Here is a 16,956-nt window from a genome sequence, read left to right as displayed (position 1 = left end):
GATTGCCATTTCAAGATTTTGCCACTCACACCAGCAGAGCGTGGGGATGGCGAAAATTAAGAGATATTTATAATAAGCACGAAAACCACTTAATACTAACGCCTTTGGCAATTAACAGGTACAGGCAGCAGACAACGCTCGAAGCTGCGACAGGGATGCAACTGGGACCCTCGGATGATATGCAACCAATTTCGGGTCGCAGGTCCACTTCCACTTCGATTCTCATTCAAAGACACTCGACATCGAACACAATTCTCTCACATGACCCCAAAGCGCCACATTTGCCACAAAGGCAATCTAAGGGGAAAGCAATTTCAGGCGGCCACATGAGCTATGAGTGTTCACTGTAAATAATATAAAAGTGTATATGGTACTGAATCATTATATAAGTATACAAAAATGATAATTCGGTAGAAACTAAAAGTAAAAGTCTGTTTAAATCATATTTGATACAACGCATATCAAACATAAATATAATTCTGTTTTGTTTTATCTTCAACAATTCAATCAAACATGTCAAATACATATAATTTTTATGTCTTTCTAATTATTTAATAAGAATTCAACATTTTTAGATAATTTTGAACACTCCAACTATATTTTATAGGTACTTTAAAGTATACTTTAAAATTGTTTTTAAATGTTTTATGCATGTTAATATATATTACATATTTAATTAAAATATTTTCATCTGTAAATAATCCTTTCCCAATTAATTCTCCTACATTGAACCCTTGTTTTGTGTGTCAATTTAATGGCGCCTTGATGACAGGATAAATCGAGATCCCAAAGAATACTCACCACTCAAAACCAGCGCAAGTCAAATTGATTTTTAATTCGATTTTTTCCGGTGTATCCCCCACTTGCGGCGCAATCCATTTCGACGACTCATTGAAAGCCGCAGGTATTCGGGATCCGTACGGAGATTCGGGGCTTTAATTGTTTCGCATTCTCTTGGCGGGCAGGCGTCTTTCTTCACTCCATTCTTTCATCGGCGATCGACGCTGGAGTTGACGCCTTCGGTGGCTCATTACAATCCGAACAATCAATAATGGAATGATGGTAAAATAGCGCTTGGCGCATAGTTCGATTGATTCTCACCGATCAGCGATCACCGGATCACCGATCAGCGATCATCAGTGATGAAATGAATAACTGTTTTGGGGGAGCTGCCCCCGTGGATCGTGAATCGTGGATCGGGGATCTCTTGAGCGAACGATTATGGCAGTGGTTTTCTGATTTGACAGGCGTTAAATTAAAATTTAATTCGGCCATCTATATAATTATAGTGATCCATCCGAGCATACACATTGACGACAAAAACGAGGACGGCGACGACTCTCTTGGCAGCAGCGCATGTAATTAAAGCCACATTAATCACCCGGCTCCCGCAATGGAATCCCCCGATCCCTCCAATCCCCCGATCACCCATCTCTGAAGATCCCAATGATCTTAAACCCAAGTTTGCCAGGTACTTGAGATGTGGAGTTGGAGCCTGTGCCACTGCCTCTGTGTCTGCTTTTCACTTCGCTTTTGGTAGCCACAAAATTGTCAGATTTGTCCACTTGAGTTATTTTCGAAAAGTCTCTTTCAAAACCCATCCCCTCCCTCTTGGGGATGTGTCAAAGGGTGTCATCTTCGGAATTCCCAAACCAATTATACGAAACTCGTGAGAACTTATATCGTTTCGATTTTATTTGTACTCAGCACGCGGTTAAATGTGCTTCAAACGTTCATAAATTAAGTAAAAATTGCACTAAATTCTCGATTTAAAGCGATAGGAATAATGGTCACTCGTCGTTGTGTTCCACGTTGATTACCTCCTCCTCCTGCTCCCTCTCCCTTTCCCTCTCCCTCTCCTCCTCATGATCCTCCAGCTGCTGCTCCCTCAATCCTGATGAATCCTGACCAGCAATTAGCGGATTGTGACCGAGATTTACTGGCGTTCCCATATATTTGGCGATGTACTGGCGGGCGAAACTGAGGGCAAAGGCGGCCGCCGAAGCCGGGGGCAAGGTCATGGGCATCTGCAGCGGCAAGGTCATCGGAAGGGCGTGGAAGGCACTGTGCTCACCGCCCATTGATAATGGAGCTGATGCTGTGGGTGAGACAGTTGCCACCACCGCTGGTGGCTCTTCCACGTGGTTCGTGTTGCTGCTCCTGCTGATGGTGTTGCTGTTGCTGTTGTTGATGTTGCTGTTGCAATTGTTGTTGCTGTTGTTGCAGGTGTTGCTGTTGTTGTTGCATGTGGTGTTGCCGCTGCTGCTGCTGTTGTTGTGGTTGTAGACTAATGGTGGTGGCTTCTGGTGGCCAGGGGTTTCCCCAACTGGAGCCACCGGCGTGGGTGACCTCGATGTCGAGGGCGAGTCGCGACGCTTGAGCAAGTTGACCCGCTGGTGGCGCCGCCATTTCGCTCGTCTGTTGGAAAACCAAACCTGGTTGATCAATCGGTGAAGAGACAATTTGTTAGTCGATAAAAAAAGAGAGCCGTGGGATCGGTGTGTGTGTTCATCTGGTTAGTAGGTTGTGGTTGGTGTTTGGTCGGTGTCTTCGAATCGGGAGTTTTGGGTACCAAAAACATATATGGGGTGTGGCATCCACTCACCTGAACTCGCGCCTCGCTCAAGGCCGTTCGGCCAGCCAGTTTCTCGCGGGTGTTCACGCACGGGTAGTGCGACTTGTCGAACTCCTTCTCCAGCTCGTCCAGCTGCTCCGGACTGAAGGTGGTCCGGTTCCGCCGGAACTTCGGCTGGTCGCTGTCCTGCGAATCGCTGTCCTCGCCCTCGATGTCTGAAATAATAGTGCAGCACATATAAACGAATATAAAACATAAACAATACCTTGATTACAAATTATATGAAATTTAAAAACATTTTGACATCTAATTGTAACATTTAAATACACAACCGCCCTAAAAGTAATTTCGTTTATTGATATTATTTGGAATTTGGAAGTGACAAATATTTTTACACTGGTTTTTACTCATGATCTTCTGTTTTAATGGCTTATTTATTAATGACCAATAACATTTTTTGTTTGGGTCAGTTTTAAAGAAAGTTCTTTATTTCCCATGATAACTTTAAGAAGTTTTAAGAAACATTAAATATTTTTTTTCATATAAACAACGTTAAGATTTCCAAATTAGTGAACAGCATCAGAAAGCTTTTAAAATTAAAAAGAAAAATATTTTCCAAATGTATTACTTTTCTCTAGCAAAACTGTATTTATGAGTTAAGAAAATTTTCATAATATTTTAAAAGAATTTTCAATGTTTTGTTGTTGCTATAAAATTAATAGAATACAATTTCATGGTGTTTAACAAAATGCTAATTATCTAAGTTTTTTGAAGGGACTTCTTCTTAGAACACTATTTTCTTTGCAGATATTTCCAAAAGAAGGTAAGCAAAGGTTACTGGACTCACCTATCATCCGGTTGGCATCCGCGTCCGGGGAGCGGCTATCCCGACTCCCCGAATCTGGTGAAAGTGCCGGCAGGGAGAGACGCCCACTCCCCGCACTGCTTTCTCCACAAGCACTGCCACTATTAGTGTTGTTGTTATTGTTGTTGCTGTTGCCATTGGTGTTGCTGTGGGTGGTGTTGCTGTTGCTGCTGTGGGGATTTGAGCTCATGTTGCCATCACTGCCGTAGCTGCTGCCACTTCCGCTCGGCTGCAGGGATCCACTTCCGCCGGCGGGAATTGGAACGGCTCCCCACAGCGGATGATGGGCTGGCCAAGTGGGAAAGCTGGTGTACGGATGCGGATGCGTGGGATGGATGGCGTACCCGTAACTCGCCGCCCGGGCGAACTCCGCCGCTGCCCTTTCCGCGGCTCGATTGCGCAAGATTCGGTTGATGCTGCTCACCGACGGAGCGGTGGCATTGGTGCAAACACCTAGGAAGTGGAGCGATTAGTGTCAGGTGAAGGGTTAAAGATATATCAATAACTAAAGGAGAAGAAGAATTTTTAAAGCCTAGTTAGACCGATATAAGCTATACCTTTCCAAAAATATTATTTAATTTTCAGTAACAATCTAACAAGACATATCATTAACTAAAGGAGACCTAGAATTTTTAAAGCCGAAAATGAACGATATTAGCTATACCTTTCGAGAAATATTATTTTTCTTTCAGTAACAATTTGTAATTTTTTTTTCCTTGAGCTACTTTTTGAAATAACCCACACACTATTAATTTAACGAAACATAATGTTATCAATTAATTAACTTCTTTAAACCAAAGCTTGTGATATGCATTATTCGATTCAATTAATCTTAAAGTTCTTAAGTCTTAATAACACCACTCAACTCTATGAATAAAATACATATTTATTAGGAGACAAGTTAGTCTTTTCTGTTCTTTAAATTTGATTTGTTTTAAAAAAGCTCTGATTTGGATACCCCTGACTTTCATTGTTCATTCACCGGATGCTGAGCATCACATCATGACCTGCTGGTGACCCCGAAATGAGCTGGAGATTGACTGTAATGAGAGGAGCGATTGGATCTCGCCGTGTGTGTGTTCGTGCGTCTCATGCGAGCGATGGCTATCGGAACGATTCATTGCACCGGCCGATTCAAACTGACCACTGTCCCCAGTCCCCAGTCCACATCCACTAACCACCATCCAATCCACAACCACATCCACTGACCATTTCAACTGCCCACGGGCAACTGTCATGTGGCAGGCAGAAACCATCAACTGGTTGCTGCCGACTGCCGACTGGACTACTTACTGCCTCCCAATCCGAGTTCGCGATTATCTCGCAACTTCTTTCGGAGGAGGGAGCACGAAATGAGTGACACAAATGTGAGCACATTTACATATCAATCGGACTTTCGCAGCGGATGTTCATAAATTAGCCAATCGATAAATCTAAATCTGCCGCGCTGCTGGAACAATATATATCCTCTATATCCAACCGATTCTTACAACATTAAATGAGCCCTCGGCGGGCATTCGCATTACGAGCACCATAAACACATCAATCCCATTCCCGATGCCCCAATGCTGATGGCTGCTGCTCCTCTTCCAGTTCCTCCTGTCAATCCTCGAGGTAAACAAGTTGGAGAGCTGGAGGAGGAACTCGGGAACCAGAAGATTTTGAAGAGCCTGAAGAAGCGCGTAAGCATTTTGCTGAACAAAAAACCAGACGCTTGTCGCGACCGTTGTCATTTGTTGGCCAATTTCGCTTTCGGGGGTTCCCTGTCAGTTAATTAGCCCAGCTACTCCTCGCATTGTCTCTCCCTATTCCATCCTCAATACTCCCTACTCCCTATACCCCATTGATCCTGCATCCATTGATCGGCATCTGAAGAGTGGACTCATTGTTCGCCTACCTTCGGTGATCAGTCGCTCGCGGATTTCCCACGCGAAGATCGTCGGATTCTCGCGCTTGTACTGCTCGATCTTGGAGACCACAGTTGGGGTGGCCACCTTCGGCTTGGAGCCGCCAATTAGCCCAGGTGGTCGCAATGTGCCTGCAATAAAAAAAATAAATAAATAAAGGATTAAACACAGGAGTAATGAATAGGTAATAAAATATCAATCAAATGTGTTGGTAAATATTAATTATTCCCCGATTATCCAAAGAAGTATTTTATTTTTATTTATTTATTAATTATTTATTTATTTTATTTCAAGTACTTTTAATCAAGTTTTGATATTGAATGAATACCAGATTTAAAGAATATAGTAATAGTATATCTAGGTACTACTACTAAGTATTAAAAAATTCCGTAAACTATAAAGAAGATTGTACTTCAAGATCTTGTAATTATTTTGAGCATTATTAAATTTAGTTTGGTATCACTCAAAAATATTTTTAATGGATTTACAATCATTAGGCTTAGATTTAGATTTAGGCTTACAAAGTTATACCCCATATAAAAGCCTATCTGGGTTTTTAATACCTAAAATATTTTCTAAATTGATAATGATCTTTATTGTTTTAAAAGCTCAGAAGTATATAAACTAATAAGTCAGTGATTTATGAAACCCTATTAGACCTTTGTGATTTAAGAGGGAATGTAACCCCTGTTTTTTGTGAATAATGTGGTTAATTAAATAAATTAGTAATTGGGAGCCCGAAAGTCTTTTCGGCTGAGGGCGTGTCGGGCTGTTCAAATCTAGGCAGGTAAACCCCATCCCAGTTGTGCAATCAATTTGGTTTTTTTCAACTTTTTTCCCGAACTGCCGGCCAGGTGCCTTGGGCCAGAGTATTGTGCGACTCGCATAATTTTCACATTGTTCAAAGCTGGCTGGTGGCTGTGTGTTCGTGTGGGCGTTTTTCGAACGGGTCAAAAGCCCTCTGGGCGCAGTGCATTGTGTGGCAGGCAATACGGCTTCCAGATACCAAATAGCAGATACCTGCTACCTGTTGACTGCCTGCTCCGAGCCACTAACTAACTAGACAATTAAGCCAGCAGCCGGCGTCCATTCAGCGTAGCGCTAATTTGAATATTTGACAACATCAGCGGCCTCAGACTCCAAGTCGCAGTCACTGGAGTCACCGACAGAGCCACAAAGTCACAAAGTCGGCTCAAATGATAATTCGTCGGAAGCAGTTGACAGGCGCGCGCGTTTATCTTGTAAATTGAATGCTGTCACTGAATTACACGCGGAAAAAATCCCAAAGATATCGTTTCAAATGCCCAGATTAGCTGGCTCACATTAACATCCATTTCGAGTGGCAAAAACTATTATCTATTAATTAACAAACTAATTTATTTAGGATTTATTACACATCTAGTGAGGTTTTATTTTCGGTGCAGTTGGTTGCCTTAAATTACTGAATGGGCACAAATGTACTTGTACACTTTGTTTTCTAGCTTTTTGTGCAAAACGGAAATTATTTACACAATTTAAATTGACTTGAATGGGAATGAATGGCATCCACACAGATCGGATGGCGCGATTTGAAGTTACGCTAATGAATATTTGTGAATGGGCAGATTTATTTAGCGTATCTTTTCCTGGCACACTGAACTACCTGCTGATAAAATGGTATTTAGCTGCTATAATATGCATGTTTTGTTAATAAAGTAATGAATGAAATCCCATAAAATTTAATTTGATTTTGGTATTTATTCTATCAAAAAGTAAATTTGTCATAAGTGACATTTTAATACTATTTTATGTGTCGCGCGGGGTTTTTTGTTATGGTTAAAATGTAATTAACTCTAGTTGTAGAAAATTTAATGGTGCTAATACTAATACTAAAAATTTAATAAATATTTTCTAAACAAAAACAAAACAAATTTTGGTTATATAAGATTGTATAAAGGATCTATCATTTTGTTAACGCTTTTAATGCCAGAAATATTTTCTAAATAAAATAAAACTTTATTTAATTTTAAGAGTTGTTCCTTTTAATTAACTTTACATTAATATAATTTTTAAAATTAATACGCTCATATTAAACAAATATTTTTAATGGATTTTATTTTTTTTTACTAAGAATTTCCACATTTTTGGTATTAAATTAATTTTTTGTTACTACTTTTGGCAACCTATAAATGCTCGAAATTCTGTACTTCCTGCTCAAGTCGTAAGCTTGCAGTTCAAATTAGCCATTTAGGCGCAGTCGGTTGCAAATCGAGAATGACACGGCTGGGTGTTCGTACCCACAGGTGGCAACAGGTGTGCGGCTGCTGCAGACTTCCTCTGCGGGGAAAAGGGGGGCAAAGGGGGAAGAAGGAGTCCAGGTGAGGATAAGGGGGGTCCAGGTGGTCAGGCGGAGGCAATGGCGATTGCCAATTGCCAATCGATTTGTCGTGTTTACGTGACCCCACAAACGGAGCCGTGCAAATCGATTGGAACGCTTGGGGACACTTGGCGATTGCATTTGGGGCGCGTGTTTTGTGGTTCCGCGTTATGCCGCTGATTGCATTGGTCAGGGTGGTCTAGACCACGTCGGTTATACCCCTACCCCCTCCCCCCTCTTCACCCCTCCCCTCCCCTTATCACTTCTCCCGATTTAACCTTGTTAACTCACCCAGCAACTTGGACACAGCTCCCTGTTGGGAGAGCATATGTTGAGCCAAATCATATCCCCTCAGTCCAAAGCGGGATAATTCCAATAGTCGATGTTGGGAGGCCAAAGCGTTGAGGTTCGTTGCCGCCGCCGCTGCTGCCGCCCCCGCAGATCCCGGCGGTCCAGCTGCTGCACTTCCTCCGCAGAAGAGGCCGCCCAACGTCGGAGCGGGAGGCGTTCCCTGGGCCAAAAGGGGCGTGGCGGGGCTCAAGCTGTGCGGCTGGGCGAGAACTGAAATGGGAGGGTAAAACGTATTAGTGCACTGAAAATATTACGATCAGTTAGGAACTTGGAAATTGGAGAACCAGTTTTTAATGGGTAGAAAACTTAAGCAATCAATTACCACTTAAAGCATTTAAATAAGAGGTGCTTTTAATTTAAATGTTATTCAAATGAACACAAATAATTGGGTGATTAGGATTAAATACAAATAGACTGGAGATCTTCTCTCTGAAATTAAACGGGTAAAATAAGTTTAAGCATTTAATTCGATTTTATTAACATGTAAAAATTTAAATGCATGCATCTAATAGTATATGATCAATAATGGATAATATTTCAGAGATCAAACTACAATGTTAGAATTGTAAAGTAAAGTAAAGGAAACCATTATAAAATCATTTTAAAAAAAGTTACATAAACCTTTAATTCAACTTAACCAATTAAAACACAACTATTATACTATCTGCTATGCAATTCAACTAACATGAACAATTCTTATAAGCTCGAAGTATTCGCTGAATATACCTATGAAATTTATATCAACTAAAATTGAAGGAGCAGCAAATTCCATGCTTTTTTCCGAGTGCACAGGCACAAAATCATTAAATGTCAATTGGAATTTAAACGAAGCTGTTGCCGGCATTCCGCGCGTGACACAGAAACACCAAGAAATTTGTAGCCCGATCATCAAATGGCAGATCGAGGATTTCGGGAGGGGAACTGGGACAACTCCTCGAAGGCTGGACAAATTTCGGTGTGTTTTTGATCGACGATGTCAAAGTCAGAGCCAAGTTAACCAGGCGACCAAGGAGAAGAGCTCCGTTCAGTGGCGGAAGTGTCAACGTTTATGGGCATAATGGACGCGGTGTGGTCCATTACCGCTGACACTGACTGCTGATTCCAGTCGGAATTTATGAAATTCTCGCCGGCAATTTGTTGAAGCTGGGATCTCTGGATCGGAATCAGAATCGGAATTGGACTTGAAGTTGGAGTTGGAGATGAAGCTGAAGTTGGTTGGAAGATCGCTTGTCAAGAGTGGCGGCAGCAATTGGCCATTCCTCGAATGTAGAAGCTTTTATGTTCATTTTGACATTTTATCTGATCGCGAGAACTGCACACATTTTAACACCTCTTTTTTGGTGCGATCGAGCTCCGTGTGTGGCGACGGCATGCCAGTCGGTTTTGCCAGTATGCACTGAGATCGAAGATCGGGATATGGAATGGGGATCTCCTCCATTCTCCAACTCCTTGGCTAATTAAACTCCATGCAGATGGGTACACGAGGCTTACTCCATTTAAAAGTGGCCGCTGCAATTTGCTGCAATCGCATGTTGCGCCAATTGTTGTGGCCGCGGTTATGGCCATGCTTGATTTATGCCGCCGCAACAGCCGGCCAACTTGGATGTCAACAGCACTCACTGCCTCCGGATTGCCCCAGTCTCGGTCTCGGTCTCGGTCTCAGTTCCCCAATCCTGGAGTTACAGTCACAGTGCCATATTCCCAGTCCAGATTCTATGGCAAAGTCGGTGCGGAATCGACCGATGATTTACTACGCAATGCGACAGCTCCGACTGCCCTGCGATGCGCCTCAGTCAATTGCAAAAGCGGCTTAAAATCGCCCGAGCCAAGGCCCAAAACCGAAGCCCCTGAGCATGCCCCTTTGCCCCCTCAGCACTGAGAGAAATAGTAGCTGATATAGCTGGCTTCAGGTATAAATTATTTTGCATTTTAGTTACGAGGGAAAAAATAACATTTAAAGGAAATTCCATACTTCATTATTCATTTTTAAATGATTTCTTATTAAAACAATAAATAAGTTAAACTAGTTAAATTATTTGTATCTTTTTAAATTTGACCTGCCTTAACAAACAATTTTCCCATTCCCAAAAATGTCCAATATTTAATTGAATATTGAAAATGTTTTAACAATATAGAGCTTATGTTAAATTAATTGAATTGATCTCATTTGATATAACTATATACAACATTTGTTTCTTGATTTATTTTGACCCACAAAAATTAAGCATGGTAGAATATTTTTCAAGAATAATTATTTCTGATTAGAATTTTTTTTCTATCTGTAGCCACAACGCACGTCACCGTGAGACTTATAACAAGAGGCGATGCCGATCGGAGTCGAACTGAAGCTCGAGCTCGGGATCGCAGCTCGCCACAAGTGATGATCGCCTCGGAATTCAATTGATAGTTTGATTTATTGCTACCGGTAACTTTTTGCCGCTGCACCTCCCCTTTACCCCCTTTTTTCCCCCTTTCCCAACCACTGCATATAAATTAAAGTTGCTCGCTTTTTATGTGGCTCCTCAACGCATCCCCATCCCGATGGCCATCCATATCCATCCGCAACTATATCCCCAACCTCAACCTCATCCCCATTCCCCCTTCAGTTAGTGCTCGCTGATCTTGTTTGTCGCGCGCAGCGCATTACTCGTCCTCCAAAGCTTCTGGTTTTTACTGCCAGTGCGCATTACTGCGATCTTCGCACATTTTCCTAAGCTGCGAGAATTCCGCTCAGGGGACATCTACTCTTACATAAGTCACTCTAATTTTATGCCATTCTTTATTAGACTTTATGGTGAGGTTGTGGAATTAAGTTTACTATGGCAAATAGTGGCTAACCAGCGGAAGTTTAAATAAAACATCTTGAACTTGAAATGCTTAATTTCATTTGATTTGAATTAACTTTTTAAGTATGTAACTTTTTTCAAAAGTTTTAAATATAATATATAGTTGATAGAATACAAATCGAACTGCTTCCAGTTCTTATCTTTTAATTGGGTTAAGATAATTTGTACCCAGTAATTAATTTTTTTTGGGATTCTACTCCTAAGAATGGCAATGCCTATGCTAGGAATAATATTACAACATTTTAAACAAATTCCAAATAAAATTATAATGTGTAATAATGCCTTATTAAATGAGTCAGTGATTATCTAGGTGGTTATTGAAATATTAAGTTATTATTCACAGAAGGTGACACACTTTGCCCGGTACTTATATCACTGATTCCTTTTACAGACACTTGGTTAAAAAAAAAAAGAGCCAAAGAGTCGTGAAATGATAACCCCGGTTCCTTAGGTGGTGGCACCACCTAACCAACTGGGGTGACACACATATTCATATACGTAACGCAAGGCAGAGCAACGTAAGGAGCTACATGTGCATTTTTCGAACCAAAGGCAAAAAACCATACCAAACCATGGCAAACCAAACCAAACCATAGCAAACCGAACCCGAGGCACTCTTCAAAATCATTGTGCACACCTTTTATACGCTTGGCTTTCTAAGAATAATGCGAATACACGCACCACGTAACCTGAGACCCCTAAGTATGGTTTCTGCCCTATGCTTAAACTTCAATGTATGCCATGTATGTTACCTCCTTGGTTACCCCCCTTAACCCCTTCCACCCCCTCCCCCTCAAAACCCTCCCCCTTTAACCCCCCGTTTACCAGCACTTTGGGGTCTCCGTGTCTCTTTTTCAACGTGTCTCGCTCTCTACCTCTCGACCGGGGCTCTTTTTATAATTATTTATTTATTGTGCAACTTCCAACACCTTCTAGAGACAAGTCAAAGCTTTTCTCGCCCCCCTTTTTCCCGCCCCAAATGCCGCAAAGTCCCCTCCATTCCCATCCGGGACTCTCGGTGTGTGTATCTTGCAGATACATTCGATGGCCGCCGACGTGAACTAATTTTATTTGACAGCCCATACTTGTGCAAAACAAATTGCCACTGATGTGCGAAAGACCAAAACAGTTGCCACAGTTGTGTGTTGCTGCTGCAGGAGAGTTGCTGCTGTTGCTGTTGCTGTTGCGCTGCTGTTGCTGCTGCCGCTGCGTTGCTGTTGCTGTTGTGAAATTTCCAAATCATTGCACTTCTCCAGCAGGCATTTGACTAGTGCCACCAGTTTCTTGTGGCTGGCTTTTGTTTTAAACTGTTTCGGGCCCCCGATTCCGATATCCCTGTCAGTTCACGGAATTCGCCCGAATCTTGCGGCTCACATGGAGTGTGCACCACTGGCAACACCACAACGGCAACGGCAGCAGCAGCAGCAACAGCAACAGCAACTTAAGAGGCGATATCAGCAGATACCGCAGAAAAATCGCTGGTTTGTAGAAGCAAGATTAGTTGTAAAATCACCGGAGAAACAGGCGAATGCTGCAGCAACACTAGTAGCTTTACAAACATAACTAAGCAAGTAAGCGAGTAAGAAAATTAACAAAAAAAAAAAGACGAAATCAAGTATTCTGGAAAAAACACTTCATGTATTTCCATGGAAAATATTCTCTTGTGTACAAGAAATATTAGTAAGTAATGTGAAATGATGTATGAAATGTAAGTGAAATACTAAAATTCAATTATTTTGATTATTTATAAAAATGTTATACATTTTTAAAAACGTTCAATAAGGCAACTTTTTTCTTTACATAAATAAATACTACCTATATTCTCTGTAATTTAATTTGTTGAAGTTTTATAAAGAATAAACTTGAAGTTTTATAAATAAAATAAATAAACAATCTACTAAGCTTTGATTACTAAGGCATTTAAACAAAACCATAAAGTAGGCAATTTGAAGGGCTACCTATATTAAAATTCCGCTTTAAGGACAGAATTATTCAATATCAATTATACCATATACCATAGTCAACCTCATAACAAAAAATCCTATTTCAGTTAAAACAAAGGTGGTGTTTAAAGCATAGGTAATTAAATTTAAAAAAAATAAAGAAGCATTTTATTGAATTTAAATTGTATTAAATGCTTTCCCAATACCTATGGAAATGTGTTGGCCAATTTAAAAGCGATTTGCTTACTATCGAGCACTCACCTGTGGGCGCTGCCGTGGGCGAAACGGGCGTGATTGCCGACGGCTGGCCAACGCCTCCGGCGGAGCTGCCCAGAAGTTGCAGATGCGACGGCAGTGGCACGGCGGCCATGGGCATGATTGCTCCGGGGGATTCGCTGCTCCCGGAAATCCCAGATGCTGCTCCTGGTATGGAAACTTTGTTGGTTGTCCTTGTGGGGCCGGGGGATGTGGTGGTTGCCATGCCACGCTTCCAATTTTGAAGATTAGCCGAAAGGATCGATTAAATAATTGGGTATTTAGTGAACAGGCGGCATTTTATTGGCCCTGTTTTTCCGACGGTTTTTTGAGGGATAAATGTGTGTGTTTTTTTTTTTGAGGGACGCCACTCGAAAACGCGAACCGGAACCGCTCGCTTGTGTTGCTGCCGTTGGTGTTGCTGCTGTCGATGGTGTTGCTGCTGTTGGCTGATGTTGCTGCTGTTGCTGTTGCTGTTACTGCTGTTGCCGTCGTGTTGTTGCTGCTGCTCAACGCTCGCTGACTCGACGCGCACCGCACTTCGCACTCAAACTCAACGCCCGCCGACTCGCTGAATGAGACTGAGCTCAGAGCCACCGGCAGCGCAATATCTTACTTGGCTAAAACTCGGATCGGGTTGCTGCTGCATTCTGGTTTGCCTGTGGTTGTGGTCGGTTTGCCACTGAGCATTCAGGGGTTTTTTTTCTTCCCTCCCGTTTTTTTCTTTTTTTTTCTTTTTTGTGAGTGTGTCCGTTTGAGCGTCGCCCCATTGAGCGCTTCGCTGTGGAAATGAGAGGCAAAAGCGAAAAGGAAAAAAAAAAAAAAAACGAAAAAAAAAAATATGTAAAGCCAACGAAACCCAAACCAAAACCGAAACAGTTGTAAAAGTTCAATAATTAATTACTCGGGCATTCGATTTCAGTGCATTGTTTATCAAACTTTCTGGCCAGACCTGCGCTACCAGTTGCTTTCAGGCTTTTAATTGACGACCGATTTTGTTTGGTAATACGCGCTGTTTGCGAGTTGGAAAAGTTTTTTATGGAAATGCCGACACCAAGAAATGGCTGTCAATCATCGATCACAAAATGAAACACTGGAAATAAAACGTTAGGGGAAATAATGATAGGTACAACAATAAGGGGGCGGTAATCAAATAAATAAAGCATTGCCACAAAAAATGGTGCTTGAAAACAAGACAAAAATAAAAGTGAAATTGAATAAAACAATACTTATTTTGTAAGTGTGTTTAAATTTTGAATAAAATCATTTATTTCACAAACTGCATTTCTTTAAGTGTTTGGGGCTTTCCGGAATTTTAATTTATTTTTCAATTGCTAAATCTGTTTTAGGCGTTCAAAAATGCTTAACATTTATTGTTGATTTAATACAGTGTTAAGTATAAGTTTGCCAAAGAATTATTATGTCAAAATAATAATAATTTTTAACTCAATTTTTATATTCAAACTAAAATTTTGTAAATATAATTTTATAAGATACTTAAGGATTCCTGATTTTTTTGCGTGCTCCAGTTTTTATTCCATAACTCCCCGTATCTCCAACTCTTTCCGAAAGATGGGGACTCGCAAAAAACGCATTACACGAGACATCGACGGACATTAGTGACTCGGCCGGACGAGAAACCAATGAATCCGCGTTGGACGCAACTCCACTCGTTTTGGCCAACCACCGCGGTGGTTACCTTGGTTGTTACCTTGGTAAGGCGGTAAGGGGGTGGTAAGCAGCGACGTAACTGATTAGCGACAGCCACTCAAGAGAGTGAAAGGAATGAAAAACTTGCGCAGGAAAGGAGAAAGAGCGAGAGGGATGCAGTGCAGTTGCAGTGGAGTGACAGGAGCGGCATGAAGTGAAGATGGGTCGTATAATTGATTTATTTCGCCCACTGTTCCCCTCTCACTCCCACTTTCACGCTGGTTGGCTGAATTACAGAAATCAGGAGCCATGTAATAATGGCCGCCAATTTGATGCAAGTGTGTGTGTTTTGGCACCAACTTTAAATTATTTTGCACAGCCGCAGGTGTTCTGACTGCAACTCCTCTCTTTTTAAGTTCAAGGGGTGTGACAAACAGGCGGCAAGCGTCCAACCTCCCACACTGATAATGAAAAATAATCAATTTTAATGGCCTATAATTTGCCAACGCAAAATAACAATGAATCCGCAGATTGAAAGGCACAACTTTTGCCATTCTAAATGCCAATACACGCAAGCAGAACTTTTCCAAACAGGCAAATTTATTTATTTATGTTGATGGGAGACTAAGCAAAAGTTGCTTCCACTAAAAAATATTTATATGTCGCGAGAGACAGAATGCAAAGGGGGAAAAAAGAGAGGGGTGAGTAAAAGAGCGGGGTAATACAAGCGCGTTGAGCTCGGATCACCTTACATAATTTGAGCCAAACTCAAACCAGCTGCCTTTTTGAGTGAGAGCGAGTGAGAGGCGTGTCTGAAGAGCAGGCTCGCACTTGCGCACTGAATTCTATAGTTGTCCCACTTGCTCTCCGGTGGATACCAAGTAGGTGAGACACCCAATGAGAAAAGTCTAAGAAAACTCAAAGAAAGCCAAAGATTCAGAAGTGGGAAGGGGTGGGTATTTTACTGGGGCCCCACTCGGATATTAAGTAGAACTAACTCGCAATGCCTAACTTCTGCCTTCCCCTCGCCTGATTGATTTCGGACCGCATGATTGATTAGATTAATAACGCGGCTAATTAAACATTTATCACTGTATCTTACGAACCGCCCGAAGGGGAGTAAATAAGCTCTCCAAAAGCAACACAAATTATGCCCACTGCTACAGGCCAAATTCTTGAATTGAAACTTTAGTTAACACACATTAGATCCATCATTGTATTTATCTTAATTTCAAATGTACCTACAATTATGTAATAGTAAAATAGGCACTCTAGTTCGCAGTTTGTTATTCTAAGATATTAACAAATTTGTTTATTTGGAATTCTATTAGAGCAGAAATTGTGAATAAAAGCTTATATCTTGAGACCTTAAAGGTACTATTTTTAACTATGGAACTATGGAACTACTATGGAACTTTCAAATTTTCTTTGATAGGAAATTTGGTGGACTTTTGAGATGCAAATATTTCTTTCCCTTACTTAAATTTTATTGAAATAAAAAAAAGAACATATGCTTTTTTGAGTTAGGGACGTTTGACTGTGTGCCTGCTTCTAATTGCGTTTCGTGCAAGTTTTTCGGGGATGGGCGCATTAATTATGGCCGCCTTGGCTAACGCCTGCCGGCCGCCATTATTTTGGTAGCAAAGTGGCCAGGTTCCAGCCAGATAGCGATCTAGTATCTACATCCCGGCCCAAACTTTCCGAACTTACAGCCAAGCCCTGTGTGCCGTGCATATTTGTGGTAGCCACGCTTCCTGTTTTTGTTTGCTCGCCTGTCCGTCGTTCGTTGTCCGTTGTCCGTTGTCCAGCTGAAAATATTCCAAACAATGTAGACAAGAAGTGCTCAGGCCGGGCGGAGTTTTTGTGCCCGTGGTTAGCGACGCGGTGGTGTTTACCCACATGTAGGCATATGCATATGCTGATTTCCACCGCGGGAAGGGGCTCATACTTTTTGGGGAGCAGAGGGAAAAGGGTGTGGGCCGCCAACTTGGTGAACCGTGAAAAAACCCCGGGCTAGAACTCTCCACCGGCCCAACAGAGAATAGGAATTTCGTAATGTTAACAAACAAATAGAAAATAACTTTTAGGCACAGCTAGCTTCCTTCTGCGGAAAAACCAGCGGTCAACTTTCGCCAGAGGGACTTTTACACAGGGGGAAAGTCTTTACTGTTTGAATAAATCCAAATACCCGACAATCATCAAAAAAAT

At 41.6% G+C, this 16,956-nt stretch overlaps 1 protein-coding gene across 2 annotated transcripts; it reads right to left on the bottom strand.

Moving 5' to 3' along the window:
- Window positions 1–1,670: 1,670 nt before the first annotated feature.
- LOC108089569 (probable serine/threonine-protein kinase DDB_G0278845) lies at window positions 1,671–14,324 on the bottom strand. Of its 2 annotated transcripts, none has more exons than XM_017187922.2 (6): window positions 13,105–14,324; window positions 7,995–8,264; window positions 5,338–5,478; window positions 3,423–3,893; window positions 2,606–2,790; window positions 1,671–2,435 (listed from the first exon to the last, which is right to left on the bottom strand). In XM_017187922.2, the coding sequence occupies exons 1-6, from the start codon at window positions 13,322–13,324 to the stop codon at window positions 1,791–1,793; spliced, it is 1,932 nt and encodes a 643-aa protein (XP_017043411.1). In that variant the 5' UTR covers window positions 13,325–14,324; the 3' UTR covers window positions 1,671–1,790. The 2 variants fall into 2 exon arrangements, with proteins under 2 accessions (XP_017043411.1, XP_017043412.1); XM_017187923.2 differs by having other exon boundaries at window positions 1,956–2,418; window positions 13,105–14,323.
- Window positions 14,325–16,956: the final 2,632 nt, after the last annotated feature.

The sequence above is a fragment of the Drosophila ficusphila genome, unplaced genomic scaffold (genome assembly GCF_018152265.1).
Source record: "Drosophila ficusphila isolate 14025-0441.05 unplaced genomic scaffold, ASM1815226v1 contig_286, whole genome shotgun sequence".
In the NCBI taxonomy this organism is placed as follows: Eukaryota; Metazoa; Arthropoda; class Insecta; order Diptera; family Drosophilidae; genus Drosophila; species Drosophila ficusphila.
Note: the sequence above shows the minus strand (reverse complement) of the source record. Positions and strands in the feature narration are given on the sequence as shown.